The sequence below is a fragment of the Diadema antillarum genome, unplaced genomic scaffold (genome assembly GCF_040938485.1).
Source record: "Diadema antillarum isolate AM-2024a unplaced genomic scaffold, OU_Dant_1.0 scf00000017, whole genome shotgun sequence".
Taxonomy (NCBI): Eukaryota; Metazoa; Echinodermata; class Echinoidea; order Diadematoida; family Diadematidae; genus Diadema; species Diadema antillarum.
Genome location: NW_027270906.1, coordinates 985,828 through 1,003,013, shown reverse-complemented (window position 1 = coordinate 1,003,013; position 17,186 = coordinate 985,828). Strand labels below are relative to the sequence as shown.

Genomic DNA, 17,186 nt, shown 5'->3' with positions numbered 1-17,186 from the left:
CAAGGGAACAGCTAAAAAGTCACTCAGAAATACAGACACAGAGACACACACACACACACACACACAAAATGAAACATAGAAACTACCCTCATATTTTTATGAGAATGTAAAAGTAAATCCATATATGTTTTATTAGTCATCCCTACCATTATCATCGCTCTATAGGGACGCATATGGAAACCATTAAATGGAAAGCGAGCAACCTCACTATAAGATTCCATCAAAAAGTGTTTGTGTGATTGGAGACATAACCAGCCATTCATATTTAACGTACTAGAGCCTTATTTCATTTGCAAGATTTTTATATGTGTATACACATTGTATTTTGACTATACGATGACGCAAGTGACGAGTATACTGCCGATGCTGATTTTGACATTGCAGCACTGGACTGATGTATTTATTTATTTATTTATTTATTTATTTATTTATTCATTTAATTGATTAATTATTTATTTATTTATCTATCTATTTATTTATCTAACTATCTATATCTATCCATTTATTTATCCATTGTTTAATTATTTATTCCGTTTTCTTTTAGCAGCGTAGCCCATGTAAAAACAATTGCTGGGTCTAGAAAAGAACTGAAAACACAATAGCTAAGAAGGTTATTATTTTTCCTGTAGGCACTTCATTTCATATGAATCACCAAAAGTTAGCTTTTGAACCTTGATTTGAGTGGGCACATTTACGTACACATATTTCCTTGTGTGGATTTATGCAATTTCTTCAGCTATAGCTTATACTTGACTTATCTACACTTATACTGGAAAGCCTATCAATATTACTGCCATCGATTCAAAACTCTTTTTGGTTGCAATCACATTTTAATGGGACGACGCTCGCATCGTCTCGCAACTCTCTCATTGGCTTGAGCATATAAACTGTCGAATTCATTGATCTTGCAACAGTGACACCCCCCCCCCCACACACACACACACACACCACGGGTGTCTGTTGCCTGATCACGCCACCTTTTATGACTGCACTAAACAAAGATTGTTTATTCTTTTTTAAATCAGTTCAGGAAAGTAAATCTTGTGAATAATGGAATGCAAGTAAATGAAAGATTTATGTATATAGATGACATCATCTTCTCATCTTTGTTACACGTGTTATTCTCACAAAGTAGATGTCTTTCATGTAACTGAAAATATTGATATTTTAGAAGCTTTTTCTCCAGTATCTGACCTCGATTATGTTTTCACTGTTTGTTTTTTTCTCGTACTTAATTGCATTTGTTATATAGGCCGACTGCATTTCATTAAAGAAATAGCGAAATGGAGAGAGTTTCGCTTTAAGGTATGGGCAGGAGGAAGGTGAGCGTCTCACTTCCCTGGTGTAACCAGGCCGGGACGTGGCAATGAACCTTCGTCCAGGGTTCAAAGGGGGGATCCGGAGCAATAAATAAAGCACCGTGATTGTATTTGCCGTGTAAATGTGAGCCCGGAACGGCTAGGATTACATACCAGGGGGAAAATGTGAATTGGTGTATGAATAATCTCGTAAAATGAGTTTAAAATCGGGTGGTTAGCAACCTGGTAATAGTATAGTCACATAGCGCACAAGGGAGGTGAAGTCAAATACAAAATTAGGTTCGATAAGTTCCGATCCATGCGTGCAAGGTGAGTAAGATCTTGGGTAGATTATAGTGTGCTATTTCTCGTTGGCGAAGTTGAATCAGTAGGCCTACTCGCATAAAGTGCATGGCATATATTTATGGATGGTTGCGCTGTATGTTGCATGTACTTTTCTGTGTGGCTAGTATTTCAGAGTCGATGTATGTAGAGGCTTCCTCAATATTTTCAGTGAGACTGCAGATTTTTTGCACAGTCTATACAATGCAGCGTGGTCTCATGATGTTGCAAATATCTTCGGTAATATACTGTAGTAGGCTGTGTAGATAGACGTTTCTCAAGGAAATGTGTTTAGGAAATTATTGCATACGACCAACACATGACCTCCAGTGAATCATGTTTTATTACACAAGTATGATTATTCTTCACAGAGCTATCGGACAGAAACTTACACCTGATATTTAGCATGTGATTCAGAGAGTTGTGCTCATGTTGATTTCCATTGCTTATTGTTCATATTTATACGAATATAATTTTGTGGTTATCTGTTCACGTGTGACGATCTCAGTTTATCGACAATGTTTGCGCAGAAGCGGTAATAGGGCACGATTAACCTTTGCACAGAATCGTGGCTGCGGATGTAGGGCTAAAAGTCCAGAGGTTAATGCACTCAACGTGAGCGTGCTGACTGACTATCAATACAGGAATAAACGGTCAAAGAGGACGGGAAGGAAGGTTGAGATGTCGTCAGTCATCTAATAAACAAAGCGCCAAAAATACAATATTCTTTCTTTTTTTGCGATAATATATGAAAGTTACTGTGATCTCTATCTCTATTGTCCACAGGGTCTATTACTCATATTTTTCTACTCCTATTATTACCACTGATGATAAATGTTGATTATGATGCTATACTTATATGATGATAATAACAACGGTAATAACAATGAAATGCTATATTCATTTTAATTGTCAACATTTCCAATTCTTGGAAAATCTAGGTCTGTGAAAAATCAGCTTAGCTGTAGTGACTGCATGTGAACCGTATACAGGTCTCGCCACCCAAGTACTTTAATTGTACCGTATGTCCCAAAAAATTACAACGGTACCCTCCGCAATGATAACTTTAGAATAGTGAATAGTGAATAGTGAATCAATCCAAATACAATTTCAGGTTACGAAACTATAACTCATTGCCCACATGTTACAGAAAACCCCATTCGATTTGCTTCAGTACCTGGTCAAAGAGAAATGAGGAATTTTGTAGAGCACGTCAAGAATCTCTTCCCTCCAAGTTCTGTCTATTGTGTTCACACACAAGAGCATCCAAGTGCTTAACTTGGAAGAATCACACTCATGACATGCTTTACAACAATCCACATTTCTCTGTGACCGCTTAACCAAATTGAATGGGGTTTTCTGCAAAATAGAGCTAAGATGTTATATTTTAAGACCCTGAAGTAACATTTAGACAATTTAATCATATTGGGTGATATCAATGCAAAAATCTGGTTGTTGTTGTTGTTGTTGTTGTTGTTGTTGTTGTTTTTGTTTTTGTTTTTGTTTTTGTGTTTTTTTTTTTGGGGGGGGGACATACTGTATATGCTCTACAGGGATTTCTCCATGCAAACTCTTTCATTAGTTCATTTACCCGCATTTTATAGGTTATGGCTCTCGCTTTACACACAGGGACCGTCGGGGTTTATACTAAAATGTCTCATCCGAAAGACTATTAGATAGAGTGAGATCCCAAAGACACCACTGAAACCATAGTGACGATCTGATCATAACCTCTCTCCATACCGAGGCAGGCACTTTAATAGTCACTGTTGTTCCGGCAAAGAGCCCATAGTCTTACGTGCACTGTAGGCTAGCATTGTTTCAAGTGTACTTTCCACTTACTTTTAGTTTATCACATGGTGCCGTATCGTAAATTCGAGAATGACAAAAGTGAAGAGTGTGAAGGTACTGTGCGTTTATTTTGCAGATCTGTTTAATGATAGTTACTTAAATCCCAAACAATTTCTTATCTCTTGTTATGTCAAACCGTACGCCCAGTTGGACTGATTTTTTTTAATTTGTTTGCTTGTTTGTTTTTTTTTTCTTTATTTTCAGACATAATAGTCCAAAAACTTTGACCATTATGATCCGGTTGTTTGATGGAGCATCTCACGTGGATGAATATGTCAAATACAGACACGAATGGCCTGCCGAAGTCTTCCAGAGAATCGTGGCATTTCTGTCGGAAAAAGTGGGTTTTCTTTTCTGAATAACTATCATTTTGTAATTAGCTCTGTAACGATGTTTTGTAATGATAATAATAAGGTCTTCTTTATTCAGGGCAGCCTCTTCAGTGTTACCACTGCTCTACCAGAGGGCCTGCCATTATCATTATCCCAGCGTTGCCAGGTATCCATGAATTTATACACCTGGGTCGAGAGGGACACGGTGGACGTAAGCACTGTAGGCGGGAATCGAGCGCTAGTCTTCCGACTGGGAGTCGCAAGTCTTGTCCACTATGCCACAGCGTAATGCGGTTGTTAATGATATTATATTTGAATTTTTAAAGGGTGTTGAAGAAATGTTAAATGATATTCAAAACTACCATTTTTTTTCTATAGTAATTTCACGTGCGAAGCACGGAAAAACTGTGACGCGATGATATCACCTCTTTAGTTTATATACAAGACCGTGCAAATGCCGCTGTATCGAGAGTACCACAACTTTCATTCTTCGTTTGCCACACTGTGCAGGAACTTTCATTTTTCGCATTTTTAATCTAAATGTATTGATTACTTTATTACGAAAATCAAATTGATTCTTCCTAAAGACCCTCATGTGCCACGGAAAGCGACAGAGAAATGACCTTGATGAATATCTAACTTTCTTTGCGTTTTATCCGATCTTCAGAGATCCCCTCCCCACCAGCTAGCCGTCGATGTCGCCTGCGGGTCGGGACAGAGTACATATGGCTTGGCCCCGTGGTTCGAACGGGTGATCGGCTTCGATATCAGCGAGGCACAAATTGATGCAGCGACCAAAGCGAACTCCGTGAAGCACGTGGAGTTTAAGTAAGAACTTCACCTACTCGTTGCCCTGTTATATGCAGGTTTAATCTTACAAATACTCGAAGGAACTTTCTATGCAGGCAATTTTTATTTTGTGGTGCATTTTTTAAAATCTGCTGTTTATTGCTTGTTTCTTTGGGCATGGGAGTAGAGGTGAACTTATAGTTGAGTGACCGGCACCTCGTCACAGTTAATGTGTATGCATGTTTAAATCACATTTCGTCACTGACATTCTATGAAATCCCACTCACATACAGGAAAAATGCTGAAGGTTCCAATAAAACCACAAGTTCACTGATCGATACCGGAAATTTGCAGCTATGGTCGTCAAATGTGAACGATCATGCGATGCGAAATAGTTGTGCGCTAAGGAAGGGGCCCGCAACTCGTCACCCCGCGCTCCCATAGACAGAGCACGTAAAAGACGCGTGCGGGTGACCGTGATGATACTTATACAGTATAGCACGTATTCCTAATATAGATTTTCACGAAAAATTGTTCGGTTTTTAAATCAGTTTGCTTAGTTGTTTTAACCGTGAAAAGTTTCAAGCGTGCTGAACACAGTCCTGCGCTTGTTGCAATTTTACGCAGTGTGACGGTATTAGGGCCCCTGACTAGGTGCAGGTACCTCACTATAATGCTGTTATAGATGCTAGTATAATCCACCTTTACTTTCTGTCACTCCCTTGTAGCTATAATATCCACATAGGCCACTGTAGGCCGCTCTCTTTGGAGTCGCTTGAAAGATTCCATGGTCACCTTCTCTCACCGCATCCATGAATATATATAACTTTTTTATGTATCCCTTTCTTGGTAGCTCCATCCTCATCATCTGTGATCTCTATATCTACTCCTCCCTTAAAGTGGGTATCTCATTGGCTTGAAGACTAAGTGGCAACCTAATAACTGATGGCGACTCGAGTCTCCCTGGTCACGGAGACGTCTCCACGAATCCCTTTAGTTGAGACTAATTTTGTTTGTAAAGTCTCCGAGACGTCTCCGAGACCTTGCAGAGCCCCACGGTGACTTACCGGTGTCAATGTGGAGACATCGTCGCAGTCGACTTCCTGACGAACAAGTTGTCACCTTGTTTGAAGACGTCTCTGACGTCGCCCTGGACCTTTTGAGAGCGCAAGTCAGTTTTGGGTCTTTCAAGTCGCACTCGAGTCTCGGCGACGCGTCACCGAGACTCGACGTCTCTTCCAGCAGTCTAGTAAAATACGCCCTTTGACTTGCCCTCGCCGTCTGTCGATCTCCCTCTCTAACCCTATATCCCAAATCACCGCATACCTTCATCGTCACTTTCATCCATTTCTTTTATCCCGACCGTTCCCAACCCCTCAGACTCACGCATGTCTCAACATCCGAGTCTGCATCTTCTAACTCCTTGTTCGTGGTCGGAGGTCCAAAACTTACAACATTGTCTTCCTCTTACAGTCAAAATATGTTCACTCTTAACCTCGCTGATACCATTCTGCATCCCGTAAAGCACTTATTGGTTGTCACTTTAGTCCACTTACCCCCTTTATGATGTGTATTGAATGTAACCCATTTTTTCCGTATAAGTGTTCGTTGATGGGATTCTCAATGGGAAACTTCACATTAGACTATTTTGTTGATTGAAACTGTTGATCGTAATCATAATTACATGATAAATCCTTTGATCTCGTACAATTTGTTTTTAGCACGAAAGTATGTAACCTTATATTCTCTGGCGTTTTACAATAACAACACTGCAGACAGATTGAATGTTACCCTTAAACTTATGCATTTACAGAGTGTCGATGGCAGAGAAGCTCCCATTAGAAGACTGCTCCGTCGATCTAGTGACGTGCGCCCAAGGAGTCCACTGGCTTGAATTCGACGCATTCTTCGCCGAAGCTCGCCGGGTGTTGAAGCCGGGTGGTTGCCTGGCCGTATACGGTCACGCAAGAGGGTATCCGGATCACGCGGATCCAGGCGTCAAAGAGATGCTAACGAGTGCGTTTAGGAAGGTGAGTATATTATATATACTGAAGGGCAAGGGATGGTGCTCTGACATTGGCATCTCACCAGATCAGGGCATGCGCACACAACACCAGAAACTAAAGTTACAAAGTATACACACATTGCGTGGACAACCAAACGACGCCCCGCCAAGAACGAGCAGAAAAGGTCAACAACACATTAGAACCCTCAACAATGGTAGCATCAACATTCGGACATCTTAATTCCTTTCAAAATGGAAAAGGTTATATTATTGCAAACTGTATGAAACAAAGCAATTTTTTAATCTGTTTCTCTTCAGTACACAAACCAATAAACATATAGGGCGACCCCCAAGTCATTGTCTTTCGAAACTAGAAATTGTTGGTAAACGCATATAGGACTCTTGTGCATGGCTGGTGACAACTAAGTGATGTGAGACATAACATCGAGGCAGGAATAGACTTCAGAGGAATAATAGAAGCAATATATTGGTGACCCCATCTGGAGGAATATATTCCACCGAAGAGAACACTTCCACTCTTTGCTCCGGGTACTCCCCGTGTTGTCATGCGTTGCTTTTTCCTAAGAATGAACGAAAAAATATCATGATATATTTTGATTTTAAAAAAAAAGCAAACCGAAAAGTGACAATCACCATTATCATTGAGTATAATAACCATCATTGTATATCTATTAGTTATCATTCCTATACTCTTTCTACTATTTTTGATAGACATATTTATAATGAAATCAATAACTGTATTTCATTCAATTCTACTCTTCACTTTTTCTGACTCGGGTTTCTTTTACTCCTTTGTATAGAGAAACCCATCTCTGAGTATACTGTCTGACAAACTCAACTATTTTTACTGATTTTTGGAGAATTATTTTGTTGTTGAGATTTTATGCATTTGAAAAGACACATTCAAACAACTACAACAACAACAACAAATACTTCTTGACAACGTTTTCAAGTTATAAATTCAAATACATTAAATACATTTAAATACAAAATGATTTTATATTCAAAGTTATACATTTTCAGCAAACGTAATACAAAAATGAACATATTATATATAGAAATGAACATCCAAATGTTCGTAAGCACAAGCAAGCAACATCAACACAGACCAAAGGATTTTCATCACTATCCCCTAATATCCTTAATTTCTTATTAATTGAAGTTTTGACTTTGAATGAGATTGGTGTTTTGTTTTTGTTTTTGTTTTTTTTTTGTGTTTTTTTTTCGGTCATTTTTTGTGCATTGACACAATACATATTCTTTTTGTCTCCCTTTATATATCCGTAGCTTTATCTCGATGAGTTGCTTCCATTCGTGCACGAGCGTCTTCTTATCCTGTATGACAGCTATAAGGATCTTTCCATACCATTTGAGGATTCACTAAGGTGGGTGTCTAAGCCAGCCTTCAAATCAATGTCACATGGCCAAGACGGGAAAAAAAAAATCACATTATTTGTAATATAGTAAGATTACAAGGATTATGATGAAATAATGAAGATGATAATAATGGCAATGATGATAGGAATAATATAAATGATAATATAATGATATTCATAATACAGCTCCTGAAGGAAAGGTCTATAATGAATGATGATAGGAATAATATAAATGATAATATAATGATATTCATAATAAAAGTAATGAAACCATAGCCAATCCTGAAGGAAAGGTCTACAAATGCAGTCAAATTACATGGTTATAGTATTACAGTGTACTCCCGTTATAACGAAGTCATCGGGACCAGCGGTTTCCTTTCGTTATATCGAAATATCGTTATGGCCGAACAGTATAGTGCTTGATAGATGATAACGTTTTTGGATATGAATTTTGATTTCGTTGTAACGAGAATTTTGTTAAACCCTGTTCGTTATAACGGGAGTACACTGTAAAGCGTTCTTGGAGTCTGGTGTGAGACTCCATAGCCCCATCATGCACTACCGAGTAGGCCTATAGAAACCAGTCTATATATCTGTTTACTCCTCTACCTCATGCAGTCATATGAGTGTTCTCTTTGTTTTGAATCTGCCACTTGAATATATGTGTGTGTATTATAACATGCGATTTAGATTTCTTCTTGGTTTCGTGTTGTGTTTCCTCATTTTGTAACGGTTTTTTAAATAAGATATTCCATTATGTTGTTATTGTTTTGTTTTGTTTTTGGCATAAAAATCTGGATGCAAGGGAGGACCAAACAGAACATCGCGTTAGAATGACTTTATCTCACGTCCTGGGCTTAGTGAGGAGTTGGTCATCTTACCAACGCGCCGTGGACAAAGAGCCCTCGCACAAGAGAATACTAGAGGACTTGAAAACAAGGTGAATGAAGAAACTCTCCTATATTCATTGGAATATACAATTTGGCTGTTCACAATGCATGTGTGCACACACCATCACACACACACACACACACACACATATATATATATATATATATATATATATATATACATATACATATATATATATATATATATATATATATATATATATACATATTTATTTATTTATTTATTTATTCATTTTTATTTCTATTCATGTATTACATACACAATGTGCAAACAAGTTCCCTATTTGGTAAGTTGAACTAACTTCTCCTTTTTCTGTGCATGCCTTATGAGTACAAAGCTAAATCTTCCATAATTACATACACGTCTTTTTTTTAATTCTCTTTTTCTGATTCATTTGAACGATGGGGAAGAAAAGTGAATATCTATTTGATTAATGTAAGGGCACATTTTTTTAGAGCCATACAGTAGAAACATTGTGCCTCTCTCTCTATCTCTCTCTCTCTCTCTCTCTCTCTCTTGAGTGTTCGACAGGGAAAACGAGTTCTCTCGCTATAGCTTGCTCCGCTAAAGTGGTACTATGTACAAGACACATTTTTAGAAAATAAGTAAAAGTCTTTCAAGCAATGATAGTGATAATATTTGTAGCTCCTTTATGACGCCTTTTCTCATCTTCTGATATTCGTATGTTTACAGTTGAGTTGTATGCTATTATTATTAATATTACCATGATTATTTTATCATCATTATAATTATCAATACCAAGAGACATGGCATCCTGACCTCCTTTTTTTTTTTTTTTTTTTTTTTTGAAAGAGCAATTGAGAAAAAAAAGACAGAAGACAGAAATTTGATATGATAAATCTACTCAGTATAGCATAACTCCACATTAAAAATCTATCGTTTATTCAAATGTTCTTACTTCACTTCCAGAGTGCTTGCTGCCTACGGAACACCTGACGCTTCACCGGACGAAGTCGAGCTCGATATCGTCTACCCTTTCATCCTTCTTATGGGGCGGAAGCTTGACACGAAATGAATACATTAACAGGATCTGTGCCATAATAATTTATGTTAGTGCCAAGGCCAAAACAAACACACGTCAAGTTTATCATGTTTAAGTAGAATGTAGGTAGATGCTATATCTATGCCCATAATTCTCTGTGATGTCAGTTTTTTTTTTAAACGTTTATTCTTTAGAAATTTATCAAATTTCGTTCCACGCATTTCAACGTTTTCACATCAGCACAAAAAGTTTCCTCGTGTGCCAGATTGACACAAAGTGATATCATGCGACGGACAATAGTCGTATTATTCTCCATACTTTTATTCTTTGTACCTTGACATAGCAACAACCTATATAGGTAAACTAGCCACAAAAAAAAAAAGGCCGACGAGACAGACATTATATCAAGGGGCTTAAGTCAGTCTAGTGAACTTTTTTTATTTCTCTATATTTTTCACAGCGTAGAACCCGTGGGCCTTGTTTGCCTAGTGTCGGACTTTTGGGCATTTTCCCTGTTTTATATGCAGTGTATAATCAACTGCATCGTCATTTCAGTAATTTGTGTATCCATTGACTTTTATGGAATATTCCTTTTTACATTGAGTGCCAGTAAAAACAGTAATTATTATTTTGTCCTCTCGGAACTCATTATTTCGGTGATATTTTTCAAGATTTTGTAAAATATGTAATTTTGTGTTCTACCTCTGTCATGGTGTATAGATTATGTTCAGCTTGTATATTCTTTTTGTATGACGTTAATCATAGATTGACCGTCATAATCTCAAATAAAGGCAAGAGCCGCATCTGTATACTGTATTTCTTTGCTCAAGCTCCAATGAATCCGTGATTATTGTATGTCGCAGGATGTGTGAATGAGAAATAAACGGGGTTATCCCATGAGACTGACACCCATGTGTCATACAGCCCACGAGTTCGACAGCAAATAAAGCCCATGAGTTCGACACTAGGTAAAAACAGCCAACGAGTTCGACAGATACAACACGGGGTTTAATGTGTCGGTCTCGTGGGCCTTGTTTGCTTAGTGTCGAACTCATGGGCTGTATGACTCGTGGGCTGTATTACTCTTGGGTGTAGGTCTCGTGACGTGCACCCAAATGAATGTGATGTATTAGCTTGGTTATGTACGAGACGAGCAGTACCTTCTAAATTGGTTAGATGCCTCTCATGAAAAATGTGTTTGTATCATAGTGTCTAGATTCATGCAGTTCTTGAAAGCGCAATTCCAATCTAATAGACTATACATCCACTCAAAGATAGAACAAAGAATGAATAGAGCATATTATACGGAAATAAACCAAACACAGAATATATGACATTTCTTCTTCTTCTTCTTGCTTATAAGGCAGCAGCAGCTAAATAATGTCCCTCAATTTGTTCAGGTAGCCAAGTTACAGTCTCTGGAGTAGGGTGTGTTAGGTCCATGTTGTCATGAGGGCGGAGATCAGGGCACTCACTCAAGAAATCGGACATAAAAAAACAGTTATTGGTTTCACATGTTTTTACAATAGAGTACAATGATATTTTCGCTCTTTTTATGTAGACATAAGATCAAGGCATCCAGTTTTGGCACTGACATATCCACAAATTGCCATGACAGTAAATGAAATGTTTCTATAGCTTGTCTTACATGTTGATTTGTTGTATCTGTATAGGAATGTATGATATTGCAGATAAAATCAAATTTGATTTGAATTGAATTATAATTATGTTAAATGATTACATAAACATACACTGAAGAGGCGGTATGCCCTTGAAACTTTTCATTATTCGTTTCCGTTAAGTAGTTTATTAAAGACCAGACCTATTCCATGAAACTTAAAGCTTGATTTATATATTCCTAATGTTATTCTCTGCCAAGTGGCTGCCATAAAAATTTCTTTTTGAGAATGTTTGTATTGTCTTATATTGACTATGGGACATTGCTGTACAAATTATGTTTTCCCTGCTACTTAAACTGTATACGGACGATTCAGTCAGAGTAAATAAAATGATTATATTATACACATTACAATTGACATGCGGATATTCTCAATTCTCTCGATTTCAATATCAATTTTAGTATGGATTTTCTGTTTCCCAGAACATTATGAAAGAAATAAACTAAAATAATACAATCTGACAGACGCAGGGGGGGGGGGGGGTGGGAGGAAGGGTATTCTATTCAGTACGTTTGAGATGTCAGGATGGGAGTATTATATTAAGTTGTCATCACATGGTCATGGTTGTGACGTCCGCTTCTTCTTCTTCTTCTTCTTCTTCTTCTTCTTCTTCTTCTTCTTCCTTTGTAATCCTATAAAAATTAATTTATCCACGATTGTCGTTAATCCACAGATATGTTTGAGGTGCATGTGCTGGCCTATCGTGTGATATTTCGTGCCTTTAACGTGTGATACTGCATGGGGCGTCACTTTTATCTAATACCAGTATACCTTTATTGGGTTTTTATCTTGTTTTAATCGACCTTGCATGCTTAATGGGTCAAGTCAAAATTGACCGGCCAGGAAAGGCATGGAAGGAAGAGTCGGCTGGAAAATGGACTTATTTTTCTTCCGACTTAGCAGACATCGCAATTGCCTTATAGTATGCGCACAATCCTATATTGCCCTTTATATGTAGGTTTAAAGTCCATGATACAGAAGAGTTGGCCTTTGGTTTGCGTGTTCTCAGCAGCTTAAAGATCGATTGCCCTCGTTGGAACTGGGAGAGACTGCCAAGTAAGTATCCGTACCAAAATATCCGAGTATGCATTTACCTATCATCATTCTGTCACGATCCAAGGAATAAAAAACAACATCAACAACAAAACTTTTGGAAGGAAATTGAGATACAGAAATACATAAATCTCTATCCCAAACACTGTGGTCATAGTAACAGCTGTTTCAGTGCTGTTGACAGTTCTGTCTACGCGATCACGTGAAACACTGTGTGTCAATATTAGCGAGAATAGACCGTATATCGCGATATTTCATGCAGTTATTAGCTTTTTGAACACGGAGCAATCTCGTTCAAAGTTCGATAGTTTCCTTGCAAGATTCGTGTCTCGTTCAAAGTTCAGTAGGGCCTACTTAGTTTTCGTACAAGATTCGGAAGTAACTCATCTTCTATTGTGTTCATCGAGACGATTTTATCGTCTAAAGTTGCGCTCCCATCGATATTGTCAAAGGATGTGTGTGCAAAATCTGTAAAGTGAACGTGATGTATTCCTTAATTCTCATTACTGTATGTATTCTTGTCATACTCGCATTTTGATTCTACCCACTTATACAAACTTCATGCGATTTCAAGGCAAATATAGACATACGAGCACATCAAGTCCAGGCAACCAATGCGTTTTGTTGCTGTATCGTTTTATTATGATTTATATCCTTAATTGTTAATATTTCATTAAGATGAATAATGTCCCATCATTTCATACGTATGAGGCACATTTAGCACATCTAACATTGTTTATTTCAGTTGCATAATTATCTATAAAGCTTTTAAATATAGCTTAACTTCATTCCTGAGATAAGCAAAATATTTAGAAAAATACTTAAATTGGCAATTTCTTGATTTTTTTTTTCTCGATCAAGTGCAGAGTTGAGTACTTCACCCATTTAGGTCCATCTTATCTTTCTTCACAATATACTAGTATGCAGTAAACTACACAGTGGTCAATCCAAGGAGAACAAAATGATATTTGATGCAACACTGAAAATACACGGAATTGGCCTGCACTAGACTTTCCGGTCTAGTGTATAATATTTTGAAATGGATGATTAAGCGTGTATACAATTCCTGATTTAATTGGTTTAAACATTTTCAGTATGATATTCAAAACTTTGTTAAAAATCTGTTTTAAATTATGTAATCTTTTTTCATATTTAATCTTTCTTTTTCAGACACTTTGTATCATACCACCAGACTGAGGATAATAACATGGAGGCCACGAAGCTTTTTGAAGGAGTTTCTCGGGCTGATGTTTATGCGAAATACAGACCAACGTGGCCTGCTAAAGTTCATGAGAGGATTATGTCATTTCTTTCCACCAGGGTAAGTTTCAACGCTTGAGGGACTAATAAAGGGATTTTGAAAGTATCAAAATGTTGGATTGCAGTCATGTAGTGATATGGTCTTCTTTATCCAGATATCCAGAGTATAATTATATTTAGCCTCTAACAGAGTTGCAATTGCGCTCCAGAGGGCCCTGGTATAACAATGGTTTGCGCATTACAGATCTGTTAAGAATTTCAGGTATACTTATTGATGTATAATAGTGCGTCTTTTTGTTACATGGATCTCTTATTGTTTTCCCAGTCTTTATTAGCATTTCTCTTCGCCATTCAAGCTGACTTACTATGAACATGTGAAATGACTGAGGAGATTTAAAATAATGTTATGCAAGAGAGGAGTTCTTCTGACACCCATTCAACTTATACTTCTCATGACTTTCAGCTGGTAATTGCTGGACTCATGCCTTTTCACTATGTCTGTCTCACTCGTAGAAGATTTTGGGTGGATGTACAGAAAGCAAGTACATGCCGATTAACTTCACTAATAAATCATTAGAGGTCAAAGCGAGCAGCAAATTAATCGAGAGAATATAGATTCCCTTGTTAGCTGTAATATGTAATCTGTAATTTGTAATCAAAAGGGCGACTCAGTCTCTTTTCCTTCTCATGTTATGACTGTCTAATAGATAAGAGCAGTCTTATAGAAATCATTATATATATAGGATATTTCGAAACTTCAATGGTCAATGTCTTCAGAAATGATTCGTCACATATTGTGTGGAAATAGTGAAGTGTAATACAGGTCGCACTAAATCACCATCGTATTCGAACTTCCCTTGCCCTTCAGAGATCTCAACCATACAAGCTAGCCGTCGACGTCGGATGCGGGTCGGGTCAGAGTACCTTCAGCTTGGCCCCGTGGTTCGAACGGGTGATTGGCTTCGATATCAGCGAAGCGCAGATTGGAGAAGCAATCAAAGCAAACTCCGTGAAGCACGTGGAGTTCAAGTAAGTTCTCGTCCATAGAAGTGTCATTTAACGTTTTTATGCCCACACAATATTGATTTGACTGTGCCGCAAACGACAAAGATACCGACTTAATTCATTTACTGAATGTATTATGTTGTGGATATAATAAATTGATAAGATAACGACATTATCATATCTCCTGTGCGTCGAGTAGATCGTTTCAGTGCATTTTATCGCTATTGGTGGCATGAATTACTTTTCTTAGTTATCAATACAAATTGAATCACTAAAAATAGACGCCACGTGCACATTTTTTCATGCACCTGCAAATTTTAGCAGAATCTTTACTACATAATTTTCCTGCAAAACTTCTTAAACTTGCATTGTGATCCTTGCAATGAAAACAAATAGACATGTTCCTTGGCAAACACAAACAAATAAACATCAAAATTAATGGTGTGGTTTATAAAGTTTTATCCATTATTATCTTTTTAGTTTGGAGATATTGAAAGGCGCATGGGAGTTCCCTTGTTAAATCACCATTATACAGTTGTCTTATACCTTATACTCATTTGTACAAACGCATCTGTCTTAATGATTGACTATTCACATTGCAGAGTGTCTGCAGCAGAAAAACTACCACTCGAAGACGATTCCGTTGACATCCTGACTTGCGGCCTGGCTGCCCATTGGTTGGAGTTCGATGCTTTCTGCAGCGAAGTCCAGCGCGTGTTGAAGCCACGAGGGTGTCTTGCTATCTACGGACATGGGGAACCGTGGCTGGACCACCCCGACCCCGATGTCAAGCAGAAACTTACAATAGCCTTCAAGGAGGTCAGGAGCAGTAGGCCTAAAGGATGATATCAGTTATGACATACATATGTTTGTAATACTATGATGTATAAATCTGATTTAATGTATAGCAGGCCTATGCGCTTGAAGGCTTAACTGCCGTGTTGGCTGTGATAAATGAAATAATCAGGTTGATAATGATAATGATAATTTCCGATACTAAATGATCAAAATTATGAAAACAAGGTATAAACCTGTAAACGTACTTGAATCTTGAACCAGTCACCCCATTATTGCTATATTGTATTCAAGGCTGCCGCACTGCGATGTATGTCTGCTGAGCCGAAGCAAGTTGGTGACAGTGACAATTAAAAATACCCATTACCCTTCATACCTAGAGTTTTTTCTCTCTTGTATAGCCTTATCGATGATAAAACAGATTATTCATTAGTCTCTTGGAAGATAATAAACATGGACAAAGAAAATTGTTTTCTGTACAGATAGAGACAGCAAAATTATAAAAGTCTATTTTATTCTCTCCTGAGATCATATGTTCTAACTTTATGTATATGACGCAAAAAGGAAACCATTTGAGATGATATAAAACTCTTAAATGTGTACTGTATTTTCATGTACACATGTATTTGATTTTTCTTTTACTAAAACTATTATGACTATTGTCATTATTTTTTTTTTCATATTGGAATACACCATGTAGTATAGATTATTGCAATAATATGTATTCGTGATGTTAAGAGATATTTTACTGTAAAGTTACAAGCTAATCTTCTTGACCTGTGTCCTCCAGTTTGACGTGGATTCGATTGGTCCATTTTGGCACGAGAAGAGACAGATAGCATGTGACTTGTACCGTGACTTCTCCCTGCCATTCGAAGATTCATTAAGGTTCGTGGATGAAGCAACAATCACCGGCGAATCATGGGGCAACCCTGTCTTTGATGATAAAATCAGGCATCAGATCTGTAATGCTAGAGAAAAGTTAAAGTTAATGGAGAAAAGTTAAAGCTGGAAAGACATTCGAAAACAAAAAGTATAAACAAATAGTGCTAAAAATAATGTTGACACGTTAGCAAAGGTCGTATCAGGGCAATTACCCCTGAGGGCAGTTACCCCTGGCTAAATACTGGTTAGTGATAAGGCTAGAGAAAAGATTAGGGTTAGGGTTAGGTTTAGGGTTAGGAGTTTGTGTTAAGGTAAGGATTAGGTTTAGGACTAGGATTTGGATTAGGGCCTTGGGAAGGGTTCGGGGCATAATTGCCCAGGGGTAATTGCCCTAGACCCAGCATAGGTGACCAAGTGTCTATTTCTTAGTAACCATTTTATGTGTTTCATCATGATTAATTGACATAATATACAATATACATTTTGATATATACGATAAAGAGAGCTGTGCTTGAATTCTCTGTTTATAAAACAGCGAGAACACTTTTTCCGGTAAAAATTTCATATCATTACTCGAGAT

At 37.5% G+C, this 17,186-nt stretch overlaps 2 protein-coding genes across 2 annotated transcripts; both read left to right on the top strand.

The window, feature by feature from the left end:
* Positions 1 to 1,470: 1,470 nt before the first annotated feature.
* Positions 1,471 to 9,962, top strand: LOC139725412 (putative methyltransferase DDB_G0268948). Its single transcript, XM_071636491.1, has 7 exons — positions 1,471 to 1,628; positions 3,696 to 3,831; positions 4,491 to 4,651; positions 6,426 to 6,642; positions 7,926 to 8,023; positions 8,820 to 8,954; positions 9,857 to 9,962. The coding sequence occupies exons 1-7, from the start codon at positions 1,618 to 1,620 to the stop codon at positions 9,960 to 9,962; spliced, it is 864 nt and encodes a 287-aa protein (XP_071492592.1). The 5' UTR covers positions 1,471 to 1,617.
* Positions 9,963 to 12,620: 2,658 nt separating this feature from the next.
* On the top strand, positions 12,621 to 16,727 carry LOC139725401 (putative methyltransferase DDB_G0268948). The gene is made up of 5 exons (XM_071636482.1): positions 12,621 to 12,664; positions 13,832 to 13,982; positions 14,790 to 14,950; positions 15,529 to 15,745; positions 16,512 to 16,727. Exons 2-5 carry the CDS (start codon positions 13,869 to 13,871, stop codon positions 16,725 to 16,727), a joined length of 708 nt encoding a protein of 235 aa, XP_071492583.1. The 5' UTR covers positions 12,621 to 12,664; positions 13,832 to 13,868.
* The last annotated feature ends 459 nt before the right edge of the window (positions 16,728 to 17,186 follow it).